At 36.8% G+C, this 15321-nt stretch overlaps 2 protein-coding genes across 6 annotated transcripts in view; one reads left to right on the top strand and one right to left on the bottom strand.

The window, feature by feature from the left end:
- The window catches only part of MOSPD2 (motile sperm domain containing 2), a 48994-nt gene extending 45347 nt beyond the window's left edge, over window positions 1-3647 (bottom strand). Inside the window, exons 1-2 of one of the 2 annotated variants that reach the window (XM_520943.8) lie at window positions 3219-3647; window positions 2998-3067 (exon numbers count right to left, since the gene is read on the bottom strand). In XM_520943.8, coding sequence (XP_520943.3) covers window positions 2998-3067; window positions 3219-3227 — 79 coding nt within the window. In that variant the 5' untranslated portion in view covers window positions 3228-3647. The remainder of the gene's footprint in view (window positions 1-2997; window positions 3068-3218) is intronic. The other variant, XM_016943745.4, reaches the window with a different exon arrangement.
- Window positions 3607-15321, top strand: part of FANCB (FA complementation group B) — a 172067-nt gene continuing 160352 nt past the window's right edge. For 2 of the 4 annotated variants that reach the window (XM_063804383.1, XM_054676918.2), the window contains exons 1-2: window positions 3666-3770; window positions 11183-12203. In XM_063804383.1, the coding sequence (XP_063660453.1) occupies window positions 11253-12203 (951 nt within the window). In that variant the 5' untranslated portion in view covers window positions 3666-3770; window positions 11183-11252. Of the gene's footprint in view, window positions 3771-11182; window positions 12204-15321 lie in introns of all 4 variants that reach the window. The other 2 variants (XM_063804382.1, XM_009438791.5) reach the window with 2 other exon arrangements.

The following is a 15321-nucleotide window of genomic DNA, read 5'->3' as shown; positions in this document are numbered from 1 at the left end:
TCTACCCTTCCTCCGCTCTTTCTCTAATACTGATACACTGCTTCCCAGAATTAGGCATATAATGAGTACTCAAGGAACTTAATAAATTATTGTCACAAGAGATTAGTCTCTTTCCTTGGGCATGAGAAAGAGGAAGAAAGAATGGGAAACGTTTCTCATTTGAGATTCAGCATGGAATTTCTCAGAAACAATAAGGAAAAAAATACCATAATTAGGGGCTAATATTTCATTCTTTTTGCCAGCTAAAAATCTATACATAATGGTAACTTAGTTTCTATGGACACAAAAATGTGCTTGGGATTCCTAAGAACCTAACTCCAAAAGCATTTCTGGAATACAGTTTGTGCTTGAAGTGACACACTTGCAGAAAATAAATATTTTCCTTTAGGAAAAACATCAACTTTGCTTAAGTCTGCCTTCAGCCTCTTCTGAAACAAAATATTGTTAATGACAATAGAAAGGGTGAAAGAAGAAGAAGGAAAGTGGATGTTCTAAACACCTGAGTTAATTTCTAAAAGCAAATTCTAAGGGGAAAACACAGGCAAATTAAACAAACAAACAAAACACCCCTTTTATTATCACTTTCCAATTCTACCTTTATCTGTTGTCATATTCCAGGAAACAACTGAAACCTTAAGGTAAGAAGGTCTTCAAAGGCTTCTATTTTCTTTTTCCATGCAAATCTTTAAAATTGGACCAATCTTCTTATGTATATATTTAAGTATTGCTATATTCATTCAGTAAGTATATATTGAGAACTGTGCTGGGCATACAAAGGTGAGTAAGACACACAAGGCCTCTGCTCTCAATGTCTATAGGCTGCTACGGAACCCATGTACATTCTACTGGAGGAAATGAAAAACACACAAACCAATGAACAAGATAATTACAGATTACGATAAGGGCTGTAAAGCAGAGAAAATAAACAAGACGGAGACATTTAATAATCAGTGAAGGCCTCTCGGATACATTTAAACACTGAAGAGAAAAAAGGACCAAGCCATGCGCAATACCTGGGTAAAATCTTCCCAGGCAAAGAGAAGTGGAAAAGTCCGAAATTGAAACAGCCCCATTCTGTTTGAGGAACACAAGGCAGTGTGGCTAGTCGTGGTTTTTCCACTGGGGGTCACATTTTAAATTGTGATATTAAGTTTGTGGGTAATTGCATTTTTTAAAAGGAAGTCAAATAGAAAAAAATACATCGAGAGTCACATGTTTTCAGAAGTATTCTTTAATGAAATTTTGCTTCAGTTATGTGAGTGTGCACGTTTGTCCTGGGTTGCAACATATAACACGTATCTTACTTTGAACGGTGGTCAAATCTGCACTAAGCAAGCAGAGTAGTAACAGATGAGGATGGCGGGTGGGGGCTGGCAAGAGCCAGATCACACATGGCCTTGAATTACAGGCCACCATAAAGAATTGGGATTTTATTCTAAACGCAGTTGGAAAGGCACTGAAGGGTTTCAAGCTGGAGAGTGACATGATCTAACTTGACATCATGGTATTGCCAAAAGATTACTGTAGTGAAAATCAGAAGACATGAGCACTAGTCCTGGCCTAGCCAATAACATCAGGGATTTTGAGCAAATCTCTTGATCTCTCTAGACCTCACTTTCTTCATTTTAAAAATGAGGAGGTTGCCCCAAGATGACCTTTAAGATCTTGTTTATTGCCTAATTTCTGCCTGTATTCTGCTTCCTCCCTTGGGCATAAATAAATGACTATTGGGGTGTTACTAGCTCATTAGGTCGAATTCTGAGTTACTTCTTAAAATATTATAAACCATGTATTAACAGCTATAATAGTTACATTTCTGTAGAAAGCAATTGAAGAAGGATCTCTTTATTGGAACCAGCTATATTATTAGAAATGGGAACTCTGGGTGAAAAGTGAATCAAGTGCTTTTGCAACTCTCTGGAACAAAGTTTGGGGTGTGAAGAAAATTGGCAAGGAGGTATGAAAAGATTTACTGACAAGTATTTGAAACCGATTTCCATATTTGTTCTATGTCATCAACTGATGTATAATCTAGGATGGTTTAAAGTTGCAGGGAACCTCTGCTGAGTACTAGTCAAGATGTAGAAGCTTAACTCCTTTCACAGTAACCAAAATGACAACTGAGGCAAAATATTCACTGACAGTCTACTATATTTTAAGACATGCTAGATGGTTTGATATATGTTTTTTTTAAAAAATTTAATCCTACTAACTTTATTATTTGCACTTCACAGATATGAAAACGGGCTCAGAATAGACAAGTAAGCTATTTAGTGGCAGGGTTAGGATTACAATCAATCTTAAGGTAGGCAACATATAAATCCTTAATTCCATATTTACAATAAGTTATTCCGTATGTTTTACAAATTACTGTACAAGCATTAAATATTCAGTTAAGTACCTGACAACTCAAGTATCTGTGACATCTGGACACAGAATGTTCAACCAATAAATCAATTCTGGCCTCATAGGTACTTTGCAAGATACAGTTTGGGATAAGAACTTGTTCCAGCATTGGAGGGCCTATTTTGTGGGTAGCATGCTGGGTTGTATGAAAGCCAAATCAAACAAAATATCCAAGGAATTTGTATACCCAATTAAGTACACATCAATAGTATTATGGCAGTTTCCAGGTACATTTTCGCTAGTGTTGCTGGTGAAAGGCCAGCAGTGGAACCGTGGACTGGACAATGTCACCCGTGTTGTGGGCCTAACAAGTATCCTGCAAGTTCCATAAACACGAGGGCATGCTAAAAACTTAACCGATTTCCAACTTACATTAACCCTTTAAAGGGAGCATGGGACACACCACTTGACCATTTGAAGCAGTGCACACGGCTTGTCATGGAGAGGAAAACCTTTGAGACGTGCCCAGCATCATTCCTGTGAGGGTCGAAAGGGTCCCTAACACCTCCCACAAATACACTCACAAACACTCCAGCAAAGTTGGGGACGCTCACTGCACACCTTTCTTAATACCTGGAACAGAGTACCCACCTGTCACATACTCAGCTTCGAACCTCCTCCGGGTCTCAGAGATGAGCTTGGCTTTATTCTGGGCGTGATTCTGGATGGGAGACACGATGGGACCTTAGATACTACTTGCATCAACCCGCTTACCCTCAACCCAGCCCACCTGCACACGGGCGCTCGGTCCCCGGGCCTCAGAGGCGGCTTCCGGGTCCGGGGGGCCAGCGGCGGTGCAATAGGCTCCTCACCTCTGCCATGATCACCGTCGTGGATGTGATTGCGGTTGTCGCCGTCGCCCGTTCTACCGTCGCCGACCGAGTATCTCATCACCCGGCAGTCCCGCCCAGAGGTAGACAGAGAAGGGTGGGAGGGGGAGGCGGTCGCGTGACACCGGAAGGCGGACAGAAGCGCCGCCGCACCGCCCAATCCAATGCGGACGCCTGGGTCTGGAGGCGGGACCAGGCCCTCAGCCTAGGTCCCATTCGATTCTCGTCTGGCCTCGCCCCGCGACATCCCCCGCACTGCCGTCCCGCCCCCGCCAGCCGCGAGATCGCCGGCGCTTCCCCCGCGGAGCTCCGCCCTAGAGAGCTCGCGGGCTCTCTGCTTTCACAACACTCCCCAGGGCCCCGCCTCCTCAGCCTCCCTTGGCAACCTCTCCGGGCTGGCTTCTAGGCTCCGCCTCCTCTGCGTTCGACGCAGCCTCCGCCCGGCCTCCCAGGATGCAGCGCGCTGGCGGGAGGTTTGGAGCAGATGGATACTGTATCCGCGTGGGGCCTCCGGTATGTTGCCGCTGCGTTGAGGTAGGATGGGGCTGGCGAGTCTTCCCTTCCCAGGACTTCGCAGAGGGGGCGATGGGGCTGGATTTCCTCCCCTTGTCCCCGCATTGCGGGAGAGAGGGAAGGAAGCGGGCATCCCGAGACCTGGGTCTGTCATTCCTTGCAATGATAATTGGATTTTAAGTGCTACATTCGCTTGAAGTTTTTTTCATCCCTTCAGTATCCTTCCAACTTGGAGTGTGAGATGCTTAATGAGCAAAATATCTCTGAAATCTTTAATCTCAAATAATTATATAAAGTTAAATGATAAAAGCGTGTTTCGGCTTATTAAGGTAGTTGTGTTCAGCTGGGGGGGTGGGGGGGGGTGTGTGTGGGGGGGGCGGTTTTACCACCCAGCGGACCTTTGGCAACCTCTGGAGACATTTTTAGTCACCACTGCTGGGGGCCGGGGGCAAAAGAGATGCTCACTGGCTACTAGTGGATAGAGACCAGGGACGCTGCCAAACATCCTCCAGTGTACATGAAAATTCACAACAGTTATCCAGCCCAAAATGTCAATAGTGTCAAGGTTGAGAAAGATTTAGATTTAAAGGGACTGGAACAAATTTTATTCGTCAGTTAAAAACAATTGAAAGAAAATAGTTGCGCATACAATATTGCCTTTTTTAAAGTTGAAAGATACTGAAAACTACAAACAAGTTGTAAGAATAGTCCCCCATATTTCCATCAACCGTAGTCATCCATGACAGAATGGCATGTTAGCATCTTTTGTCCTAGACTTTTAAATATATTTACATTTTTTATGGGAAAAAGTGAACACATTGTTTAAACGTTGTTTGACTACATCCTTAAAAGATATTTCAGATATAACTAAAGTCTCCTTCTACCTCTACTCACCTATCCTGGACACTTCCTTGTCCAGAATCAACAGCATTCAGAATTTGGCATGAAATGTTTACAGTTTTACATTTTTTTATTTTGGATCATACTGCCTGGGTTTGAATCCTGGCTCTGTCACTTCTTATCTGCAAGCCTTTGAGAAGATCCTGAAACTCCTTGCCTCAGTTTCTCCATCTATAAAATGGGATAGTAACAGTGCCTATGTCATAAGGATGTTGTGAGGAAGAAACGAGTTAATCCAAAGTGCTTAGAGCAGTACCTGGCACTGTTTCTTCAGGAAAAAAAAAAATAGTACATGGCACTATTTCTTGAGAAAGCACTCAGGGACTGTAGTCATTGTAGGTAAATAGAACATATATAATGCTGTTTTATTTGTTTTACATAAATAATATACTGCAGTGTACATTTGTCTGCAACTTAATTTTTAATTCATTTTATTTTTGAAATTTAACCATGATTTTATATATATATATATACACACACACACACACATATATATAGATAGATAGATCTAATTCATTCCTTTTAACTCTTGTTTGATAGTCCATCTTTACTCATTCCCCTATTGGTGTTCATTGAGGTTTTTACTTTTTTTATATTGCAAATATCAGCACAGTGAGCTTCTAGAGCAATGTATTCATTCATATGTGGGATTATGTCTCTGGGTTTATATCTACAAATGAAACTACTGGGTATATGCATTTCAGTTGACTGCCAAATTACCTTCAGAGTCATCTCTCCCTTTTATTTAAGTACTCATAATTTTCTTCTAATTGTTAGCTCTTTTTCCAGTCTGATCTCGCTCACATCTTTAACACTGTCACCAGGATCTTCATAACTCAAAAGTACAGTCCTGTGATTTCTGTTTTTGAAGTCTTTCAGTGGGTTATCATTACTTATATGAGAAATTTATAAGTCCTTAATATGACATAAAAATCTTCTTTAGCGTAATCTTCCCAAATCCTCTAATTTAGTTGATCACGATTCACCCACATTTACTCACATTTCAGGCATATTAGATAATGTTGAAAAAGGTGAGATCAATTCTGTATAGGACCCAATAAATAACTTATGTAGGGAGAAAAAAACTCTTAACAGTGGCCCTATTTTGTAGGAAAGTTAATTTACTTTGGTTAACAATGTCATATGTCTTGGAAAAACAACATCTATCATTATTATCTTCATAAAATTATGTTCAGTATTATTAGGTGCCATTTTAGTTGAGTGTCTTAATTCTACTTTTTTCCCAAGGATACTTTCTCTTGGTCACAGTTAATATGATTTCTTAGACTTTTTGGATGTCATCTGCTCTTCTAGGATAATCTGGAACCACATTGATAGTTTATTTAAAGAATTGTCACATTTATAGGGCCAAAATGATTTATGAGCATTTAAAAAGAATGAACAACATATTTATTAAGAGGGGGGCAGTAAAGAGTAGATGAGGATGATAATTTTATTGCCAGCCTACTATTTTTATGTTAGCATATGCTTGTATATATTATCATTTTTCTAGTATACACACACATCTGTTTTAATTTTATGTATAAAATAGATACAGTCAACTTTGATGTATGGTAATATAGAACAGGAAAAGCTCAAATTAATTATGTAGTATTTTATAAATAATCTACTTTCTGGTCTCCACGCCTCGCCCCGCACCGCCACCCTGCCCCGCACCGCCACCCCTAGTTACTTCTGTATCTTCTGCAGCCACTGTTATAATGTTAATAAGTAAAAAGTCAAATAGCCCATAGGCTAGAATAGTAAACCTGGGGCCCTGATAAGCAGAATTTAAAATAGTGAGGGGTTGCTTATAATTGGACTAAGAACCTGTAAATTGAACCTTAGTTTGATTTGTTTCCAGATATGTTTCTATTTTTTTTAAATGCCAGTTATTTCATGGCCTGCAGGTTTTATGAACATATCCCAAGAACTTTAAAAATAGATGTTGCAGCAGCAATACTTAATATCTACTGTCTTAGCAGTTACACCTCAATAAAGCTGGGAAAAAAGTTAAAATTCATTTTAGCAATGAATTAAATTTTAATGATTGAGTATTACTTAGATATAATAAATAGCAAACATTAAAAACAAATGAGATTGAAAACATGTTGCATCAGTATAAAATATAGTGGATATGCACATATATGTAAATTCAATAAGTCTTGCAAAGACTTTTCACTCAATAGTCATAAATAGTCATTTATGTTTTTAGATCAGTTTAAGTTCATGAGAATAAGTTTGCTTTCTGCCTGGAGATCGTATTGAAAGCAGGTCGAATTAGGATTATACAACAGAGTTTTGAATGCCATGCTAAGCTTCATAGCAATGATTTGCAAGCTTTTTTTCTCTACACCATTCATATGTTCAATTCACAGTGTTTAGCATCTGTTTTTCCAGGTAGTAATTCAAGAATCACAGGTCTATTGAGAAAGGCAAGGGGCATGTAAGCTTTTGGATTAGGGGGTGGACAGTGACAGGATCAAGTGTGTGTTTTAGAACAATTAACTGATGTATTAAATAGCATAAATGAGTTGATATATTGGAGGGAAGATAGATTAGATTAAGGAAGACTAATTAAGAAGCTTTTACCTCAGCCTGAGAGATCACAGCCTGAACTATAGTAGTGGCAACTGGAACAGAGAGTTGGAAGATAGATGTTTCTAACTTAGGGAACTTGATGATGACATTTAAAGAACAGAATGTAAGGAGCCTAACTTTCATAAATTCTGACCATTTTATAATCAGATTTTCCTTACTCCTATCACACTTAAGTTATTGGTAAATGAACCAGAGCATCGTACTGATTAAACATTAGTTGTGACATTTAACATTAAAATAATAAAATTCATACAGAGGTGATTTTTGTTTTTGATATTAAGAAATCTGAAAAACTTTGAATAGGTAGTAAAAGATGATGAATTCTTAGAGCTTTACCTCAGAATGTGTAATTTTCATGCTTTTCCTTTCTGGAAATCTAGGAAACCTGACATGGGACCTTTGGTAAATACATTATTATTCATACATTTTGATGGAATATAACTAATGTGTTTATTTTCTCTAAACCATAGTTTCATAAGTACAAGCCACACCTTTGATTTACCTACCCTATCTTCTTTACTGTTGAAGCTGAAACTACTTTGTGATGCCTATTGTCCCAGATCTTTCTGTTAATTGCCTAACAACAAACCAGTAAGCCAATGACTTCTTTTTTTCTTATTTACCTGTTTTTATTGACACATTGTAATTGTATATATCTAGAGAGTACAATTTGATGTTTTGATACATACATATATTGTATAATGGCCAAGTCAGAGTATTTAGTGTATCCTTCCCTCATGAATGTATCCTTTCTTCCTGGTAAGAACATTCAAAAACATCTAGTTATTTTGTAATAAGTAATAAATTACACTTTAATGTTAACTATCTTTACCCTACTGTGCAATAGGACACTAGAACATATTCCTCCTATCTAATTGTAGCTTTGTACCCTTTGAGCAACCCCTCCCCATCCTCCCATCCTCTCTCCTTTCCCCAGTCTCTGATAACCAGTATTCTACTCTCTGCTTCTATGATAGCAGCTCTTTTAAAAAAAAATTTAGATTCCAGATATTAGTGAGATCATGCGGTATTTGTCTTTTTGTGATTGGCTTATTTCACTTAACATGATGTCTTCCAAGTCCATCCATGTTGTTACAAATGACAGGATTTCATTTAATTTTGTGGCTGTATTAATAGTATTCCACGCTATGCACCAAAAATTGGTATATACACCAAATTTTTTAATCCATTGATTCATTGTTGGACACTTGGGTTGATTCCATATTTTGGCTATTGTAAATAGTGCTGAATAAACATGGGGGTGCAGACATCTCTTTGACATTGATTTCATTCCTTTGGATATAGACCCAGTAGTGGGATTCTGGATCATATGGTAGTACTATTTTTAGTTTTTTGAGGAACTTCCATACTGTTTTCCATAGTGGCTATACTAATTTACCTTCCTACCAGCAGTGTGTAAGTGTTCCTTTTTCTCCACGTGCTTGCCAACCTTTGTTATCCTTTGTCTTTTTAATAATAGCCATTCAAACTGAAATTAGGTGGTATCTCATTGTGGTTTTGATTTGTGTCTCCCTGATAATTAGTGATATTGAGCATTTTTTTGTGTGTGTACCTTTTGACCATTTGTGTGTCTTCTTTTGAGATATGTCTATTAAGTTATTTTGTCCATTTAAAATATTGGGATATTGCTGTTCTTTATATATTCTGATATTAATCCCCTGTCAGATGTATAGTTTGCAAATGTTTTCTTACATTTTGTAGGTTGTCTCTTTACTTTTTTTTTTTTTTTGGCTGGGCAAAAGCTTTTCAATTTGATGTAATCTCATTTGTCTCTTTTTGCTTTTGTTGACTGTGCTTTTGAGATCTTATTTAAAAAAATCCTTGCCCAGCCCAATGTCATAAAATGTTTCCCCTATGTTTTGTTCTGGTAGTGTAATAATTTCAGGTTTACATTTAAGCCTTTAATCCATTTTGAGTTGATTTTTTAAATGGTGAGAGGTAGGAGTTTGGTCTCTGCATATGGATATCCAGTTTCCCAGCACCACCATTTATTGGACAGACTGTCCTTTCCCCAATGTGTGGTTCTTGGCACCTTTGTCAAAAATTAGTTGGTTGTTGGTGCATGAATTTATTTATGGCCTCTCCATTGTGTTCCATTTGTCCATGTGTCTGTTTTTATGTCAGTACCATGCTGTTTCAGTTACTGTAGCTTTATAGTATATTTTGAAGTCAGGTAGTATGATGCTTTTAGGTTCATTCTTTTTTCTCAGTATTGCTTTGGCTGTTAGGGGTCTTTTGTGGTCCCATATGAATTTCAGGATTGTTTTTTCTATTTCTGTGAAGAATGTCATTGATATTTTGCTAGACATTGCACTAAGTCTATAGATTGCTTTGGGTAGTATGGCCATTTTAACAGTATTAATTCTACCAATCCATGAGCATGGGATCTTTCCATTAGTTTGTGTCATCTTAATTTTTTTCATCAGTATATTATAGTTTTCATTGTAGAGATCATTGACCTTTTTGGTTAACTTTATTTCTAGTTATCTTATTTTTTTTTGTAGCTTTTGTAAATGGAATTATTTTCTTGATTTCTTTTTCAGATAGTTCGCTTTTTAGCAAATAGAAATGCTGCTGATTTTTGTATGTTGATTTTGTATCCTGTGACTTTACTGAATTTATTAGTTCTAACAGTTTTTTGGTGGAATCTTCAGGGTTTTCTCTGTATAAGATTATGGCATCTGCAAACAAGGACAGTTTTACATTCTCCTTTCCAATTTGGATGTCTTTTATTTCTTTCTCTTGCCTAATTGCTTTGGCTAGGATTTCTTGTATGCAGTTTATAGAAGACTGAATAAAGAGATATCAACAACTTTTTTTTATACATGTGTTCAATATTGAGGATATTCTTTTGTCCTTTATTTTACTAATTCTCTCAAGTTGCCTTTCTTACAATGAGTTTGTTCAGAATAAGGGAATGCATGCCAGGGCAGAGTGGTAGTTAAAAGTGTAGACTCCAGAGTCAGAAGGCCCCTTTTCCAAACTAGCACCATTGCTGATTTCTGTTAACTGTGGATTAGTGTTGTAACCTTGGAAAATTTTCTTATCTTCTTTAAAATAAGGCTTTCTTGCTTAAAAGGTAGAATAATAAGGGTACTTATTTTAAGACAATAGTTATTAGAATTAAATAATGCATGTGTTGTACCTGCCATATAATAAGCTTGAATGATTGATATTATTTAATTCTTGTGTTCATTGTAATAAATTATGTTAATCCTCTATTTTTTCTAAATTTGAATAAGAATAGTGACTTTGTTGGGTCATACAAATGCATACAAATGCATTGCCTTTGTAAACTAAGATTTATTTTTATTAATCCTATGGAGATTTTTTAAAGCCTTGTTACAGCATCTCCTATTTTTATTCCTGGGGTTTCTTTTTTGTCTTAGAGCCTGTATAGGCTCCTGTCTCTAGAAAGCAGAAGCCCAATTGCCTGGGCTGTGGGAGAAGTATAATTGAAAATCAACGTATTTGGGGAGAGTGAGTTGCAAGACAAGTAAACCACTAATTGAATTGTCATTCTAAAGGGGCTAAGGCAGAGAGTGGGAAACCACATTAGAGTTGTTAGGTTTGAAACAGAGAAGTATAACCCTTAAGCAATTTTCTGAGCCAGAACAAATATCTGAAGTCACTTTTAATAGAGCATCTAAAGCTTTAAATATATGCCGTTAACACATTCAGTTATCTTTTTTGATATGGTTATTTGAATTCTTAGCAAACTTTTTTAAAGCGTCTACAGAAATAATATTTAGAATTTTTTTATAAGTATGATATTGTCAAAATAGTATAAAAAGCTTAAAATGTTTACTTAATAAAATGTGTAGTTACCTATGTTGTAGTTCTCTAACAGAAACGTGTTTTCTTTTCAACCCTTCCTACTTCATGGCAGTTTTTCCTCATTTCTTTTTTAGGTTTAGAAACATCAACTGGAATCAATTTGCATTTGAAAATTAGATCAGCACAAAGACTTGATATTGTGGAATGACTAGCAAACAAGCAATGTCATCTAACGAACAAGAAAGGCTCTTGTGTTATAATGGGGAAGTCCTTGTTTTCCAGTTGTCTAAAGGAAATTTTGCAGATAAAGAGCCTACAAAAACACCCATATTACATGTCAGAAGAATGGTATTTGACAGAGGAACAAAAGTATTTGTTCAGAAGTCCACTGGATTTTTTACCATAAAGGAAGAAAACTCTCATTTAAAAATCATGTGTTGCAACTGTGTGTCAGATTTCAGAACTGGAATTAACCTCCCTTACATTGTGATAGAAAAAAATAAAAAGAATAATGTTTTTGAATATTTTTTACTAATCCTTCACAGTACTAATAAATTTGAAATGCGTTTGAGTTTTAAACTAGGCTATGAGATGAAGGATGGCCTAAGGGTCCTTAATGGCCCTTTAATTTTATGGAGGCATGTCAGAGCATTCTTCTTTATCTCTTCTCAAACTGGCAAAGTTGTTAGTGTGTCAGGTAACTTTTCCTCTATTCAGTGGGCAGGGGAGATTGAAAATTTAGGTATGGTTTTATTGGGACTAAAGGAATGTTGTTTATCTGAGGAAGAATGTACTCAAGAGCCTTCAAAATCAGATTATGCAATTTGGAATACCAAATTTTGTGTATATTCTCTTGAAAGTCAAGAAGTATTAAGTGATATATACATTATTCCTCCTGCTTACAGCAGTGTGGTGACTTATGTACATATTTGTGCAACTGAGATCATCAAAAACCAGTTAAGAATATCTCTCATTGCCCTTACTCGAAAGAATCAGCTGATTTCATTTCAGAATGGAACTCCTAAAAATGTGTGCCAGCTTCCATTTGGAGATCCTTGTGCAGTTCAACTTATGGATTCAGGTGGAGGAAACCTGTTTTTCGTTGTATCCTTTATATCCAATAATGCTTGTGCTGTATGGAAAGAGAGCTTTCAGGTACAACACTTATTGTGATAATAATTCAGTTGGTGGTCTCAGACCTTTTAAACATTTGTATACTTCATAGAGTTCATTCTGGAGTCTTATTGTCTAAGTCAATTTTCAGTTCTGTACTTGAAATGATACATATTACATTGTTCTTTTTTCTTAAGGTTATCTGAGTACAACCTGATGGTGTTTTTTTTGTCTTGCCATTTTGAGTCATAAAGCCTTTGAGTTGTTTGGAAATGTGTAAATACATATGTAACTAGAATTATGTATTTATTTTTCTATTATAACTTTCTAATTTTTATTAATATGATAGTAGATGTGCATTTTCACTTATAATAAGATTATTAGTGATTTGACTAGATAGATAAGCCTTCCTGGAAAATTCAAATCAGTTTTTCATCTTTTTATTTTTTATTTTTATATTTTTTTTGAGACAGAGTCTCGCTTTGTCATCCAGGTTGGAGTGCAGTGGCGTGATCTCGGCTCACTGCAGCCTCTGCCTCCCAGGTTCAAGTGGTTCTCCTGCCTCAGCCTCCTGAGTAGCTGGGATTACAGGCATGTGCTACCACACCTGGCTAATTTTTATATTTTTAGTAGAGATGGGGTTTTACCATGTTGGCCAGGCTGGTTTCAAACTCCTGGCTTCAAGTGGTCCGCCTGCCTCGGCCTCCCAAAGTGCTGGGATTACAGGCGTGAGTCACCATGCCCGGCCAACTTTTTAAACATTTATAATTATCTATTTAAATTTACTTGTTGTCTCTGATTCATTTCTGAAAGTGAAATATAGAGAAATTCCTTGAAATCTGGAGAGACAAATAATTGTTCTCCATAGACAAGTGGTAAGCATTACTTTTTCTAAAAACTTACTCAGAGATTTTTATTATGTTATATTTTGAAATGCAGAACTGACCTTTGAGCAAGTATTCACTTTTTTAAGTTTGGAAATTGTTCCAAAATATTCACTGGTATTGAGTGTTAAGTAACAGGTAAAAAGGCACAGAAAACCAATAGGAAATTAGAGTTTTGTAACTGGGTGTCTCCACCAATAATATTTCTCTGACTCTGTATTTTTGGGTAATGTTGCATCCTCCTGGTTTAAAATGTATTCAGTTATGTGATTTGAAGTGTTTATGAATTAAGACAAATTATCATTACTAGTTAGAAATGTCTCTTCCAAAAGTAGTACACTATACAACTTTTAGTTTTTGTGCTACTTAGGAGAGAAAAGCAGATATTGCCTTATTGTGTGCCCTGTCCATTTAATTAGAAGCTCAATGAAAATTTTTATCATTATATTATCACCTCTATGTGGAATATTGTTAAATGTTTTAGAAAGTTTGAAATTCATTTTTAAATGTGAATCATTATTGTTTGTGTGGGGGGAGGAATGTCAAGTTGGAATTATGAATCAGGCTTTGCCTTACCAAGTACTTTTATATTAATAGGGATTATTTTGAATTTCTGTAATACGTATGTGTCCTCTATAATACATAGAGAATGCAAAAGGAAAATAATTTGAAAGCGATCCTATTTTATCTTGAAAGCAATCTTTTAAAAGCACATTATACATTTATTTGAAAGTTATTTGGAATTGTCTTTTTCTATTCTCTTTTCCTTTAAAGAAATGGTAGGGGAAAAACATCTGGTATACCCTATAGTGTTTTACTGTAGTCAAGTTAATATAATAGAAAGAACACACGTACCCTGGGTTTGAATCCCAACTGAGCCACTTACCAGTGTTACCTTAAGGAATGTAATTCTTGTGAACTCATTTTCCTCCTTTATGAAATTTGGGATCATTCTGACTCTGAGAGGGGAGAATTAAGTCAAATGACATTGTAAAGTGTCTTGCACAGAGCTTGACACATAGGAGGAACTCAGTTAGTAGTAGCTATTACTCTGTTATATTACTGTTAGACAAAAGCCAGGGCTGTCATCAGTTACTTACACTTACTCAAGATCCCCTATTCACCTAGATAAGGAAAAAACAATTCCTTTATGTGTCATTAATTGCAATCGTCACTCTCTTGAAGTGGGTCCCCTGCTTGGACCCTGTAAAGCTTTGCCACTAACATGTTACCCAAGGCAAGAGACTGCATCATTCCCTGTAGGTGGACCTATAATTGCTGCTTCCCTGACCCGAAGTTGTATTCTAGTGCACTCTCTCTACAATGGACCACTATCTTTTCCACACGTTACTTACCTAAGTCCCTACTGACTTACCCCCTAAGGTGCTTCTTCAGGAATTCTGTACTTCTAACCTGCTCTCAAATGCCCTGTTTTAAAAGCTCTGGAATTCACCCTGATATCTACAAGTAAGTGCTTCAAAGTTGCCTCTAACCCTGCCACTTTGGGCGTATTCAGGTCCTGCTTCTATCTTGGTGTTACATTTATACTCAACTTCTTAAAAAAAAAAAGGGAAATATTAGTTTAGGGTAAAATATTCAGTTACTTTAAAAACAGAAATAAGGCTGGGCACAATGGCTCATGCCTGTAATCCCAGCATTTCAGACTGCTGAGGCAGGCAGATCACTTGAAGCCAGGAGTTCAAGAGCAGCTTGGCCAACATGGCGCATGCCTGTAGTCCCAGCTACTCAGGAGGCTGAGGCATGAGAATGGCTTGAACCTGGGAGGTGGAGGTTGCAGTGAGCTGAGATCGCCCCGCTGCACTCCAGCTGGTTGACAGAGCAAGATCTGTCTGCAAAAAAAAAAAATTAATTTAAAAAAACAGAAATAAGAGCTAAGAATCTAGAAATAAAGTGGGAGTAGAAATAATTATGCCAAAAACTCAGGTTAAGAGAAGTAACTACACTTGAACAATTACCTTTAGTTTTAACAGTTAAGGCAAAAAAGTAAATATGATGGGTTTTACAACTGAAGGGAACATACTACAAGGGAAAAGATTTTTTTCTAACGTTAAGTTCTGAGAAGAATTTACTGTTTGTGGTATTTTGTAAAAGGTTTTGAGTAATAAGGTGAATACCTTATTAAATAATAAGGTGGGTCTTTGTTAGCAGTTTTCCCCCAAAATAGAAAGCAATAGAAGCAGTTTTCCTTTGGGTTGGCTATGGATCCATCCATCCATCTATTCTTTTATTACCTCATTCCAAGAAGGAATTAAGCC

The sequence above is a fragment of the Pan troglodytes genome, chromosome X (genome assembly GCF_028858775.2).
Source record: "Pan troglodytes isolate AG18354 chromosome X, NHGRI_mPanTro3-v2.0_pri, whole genome shotgun sequence".
Taxonomy (NCBI): Eukaryota; Metazoa; Chordata; class Mammalia; order Primates; family Hominidae; genus Pan; species Pan troglodytes.
Note: the sequence above shows the minus strand (reverse complement) of the source record. Positions and strands in the feature narration are given on the sequence as shown.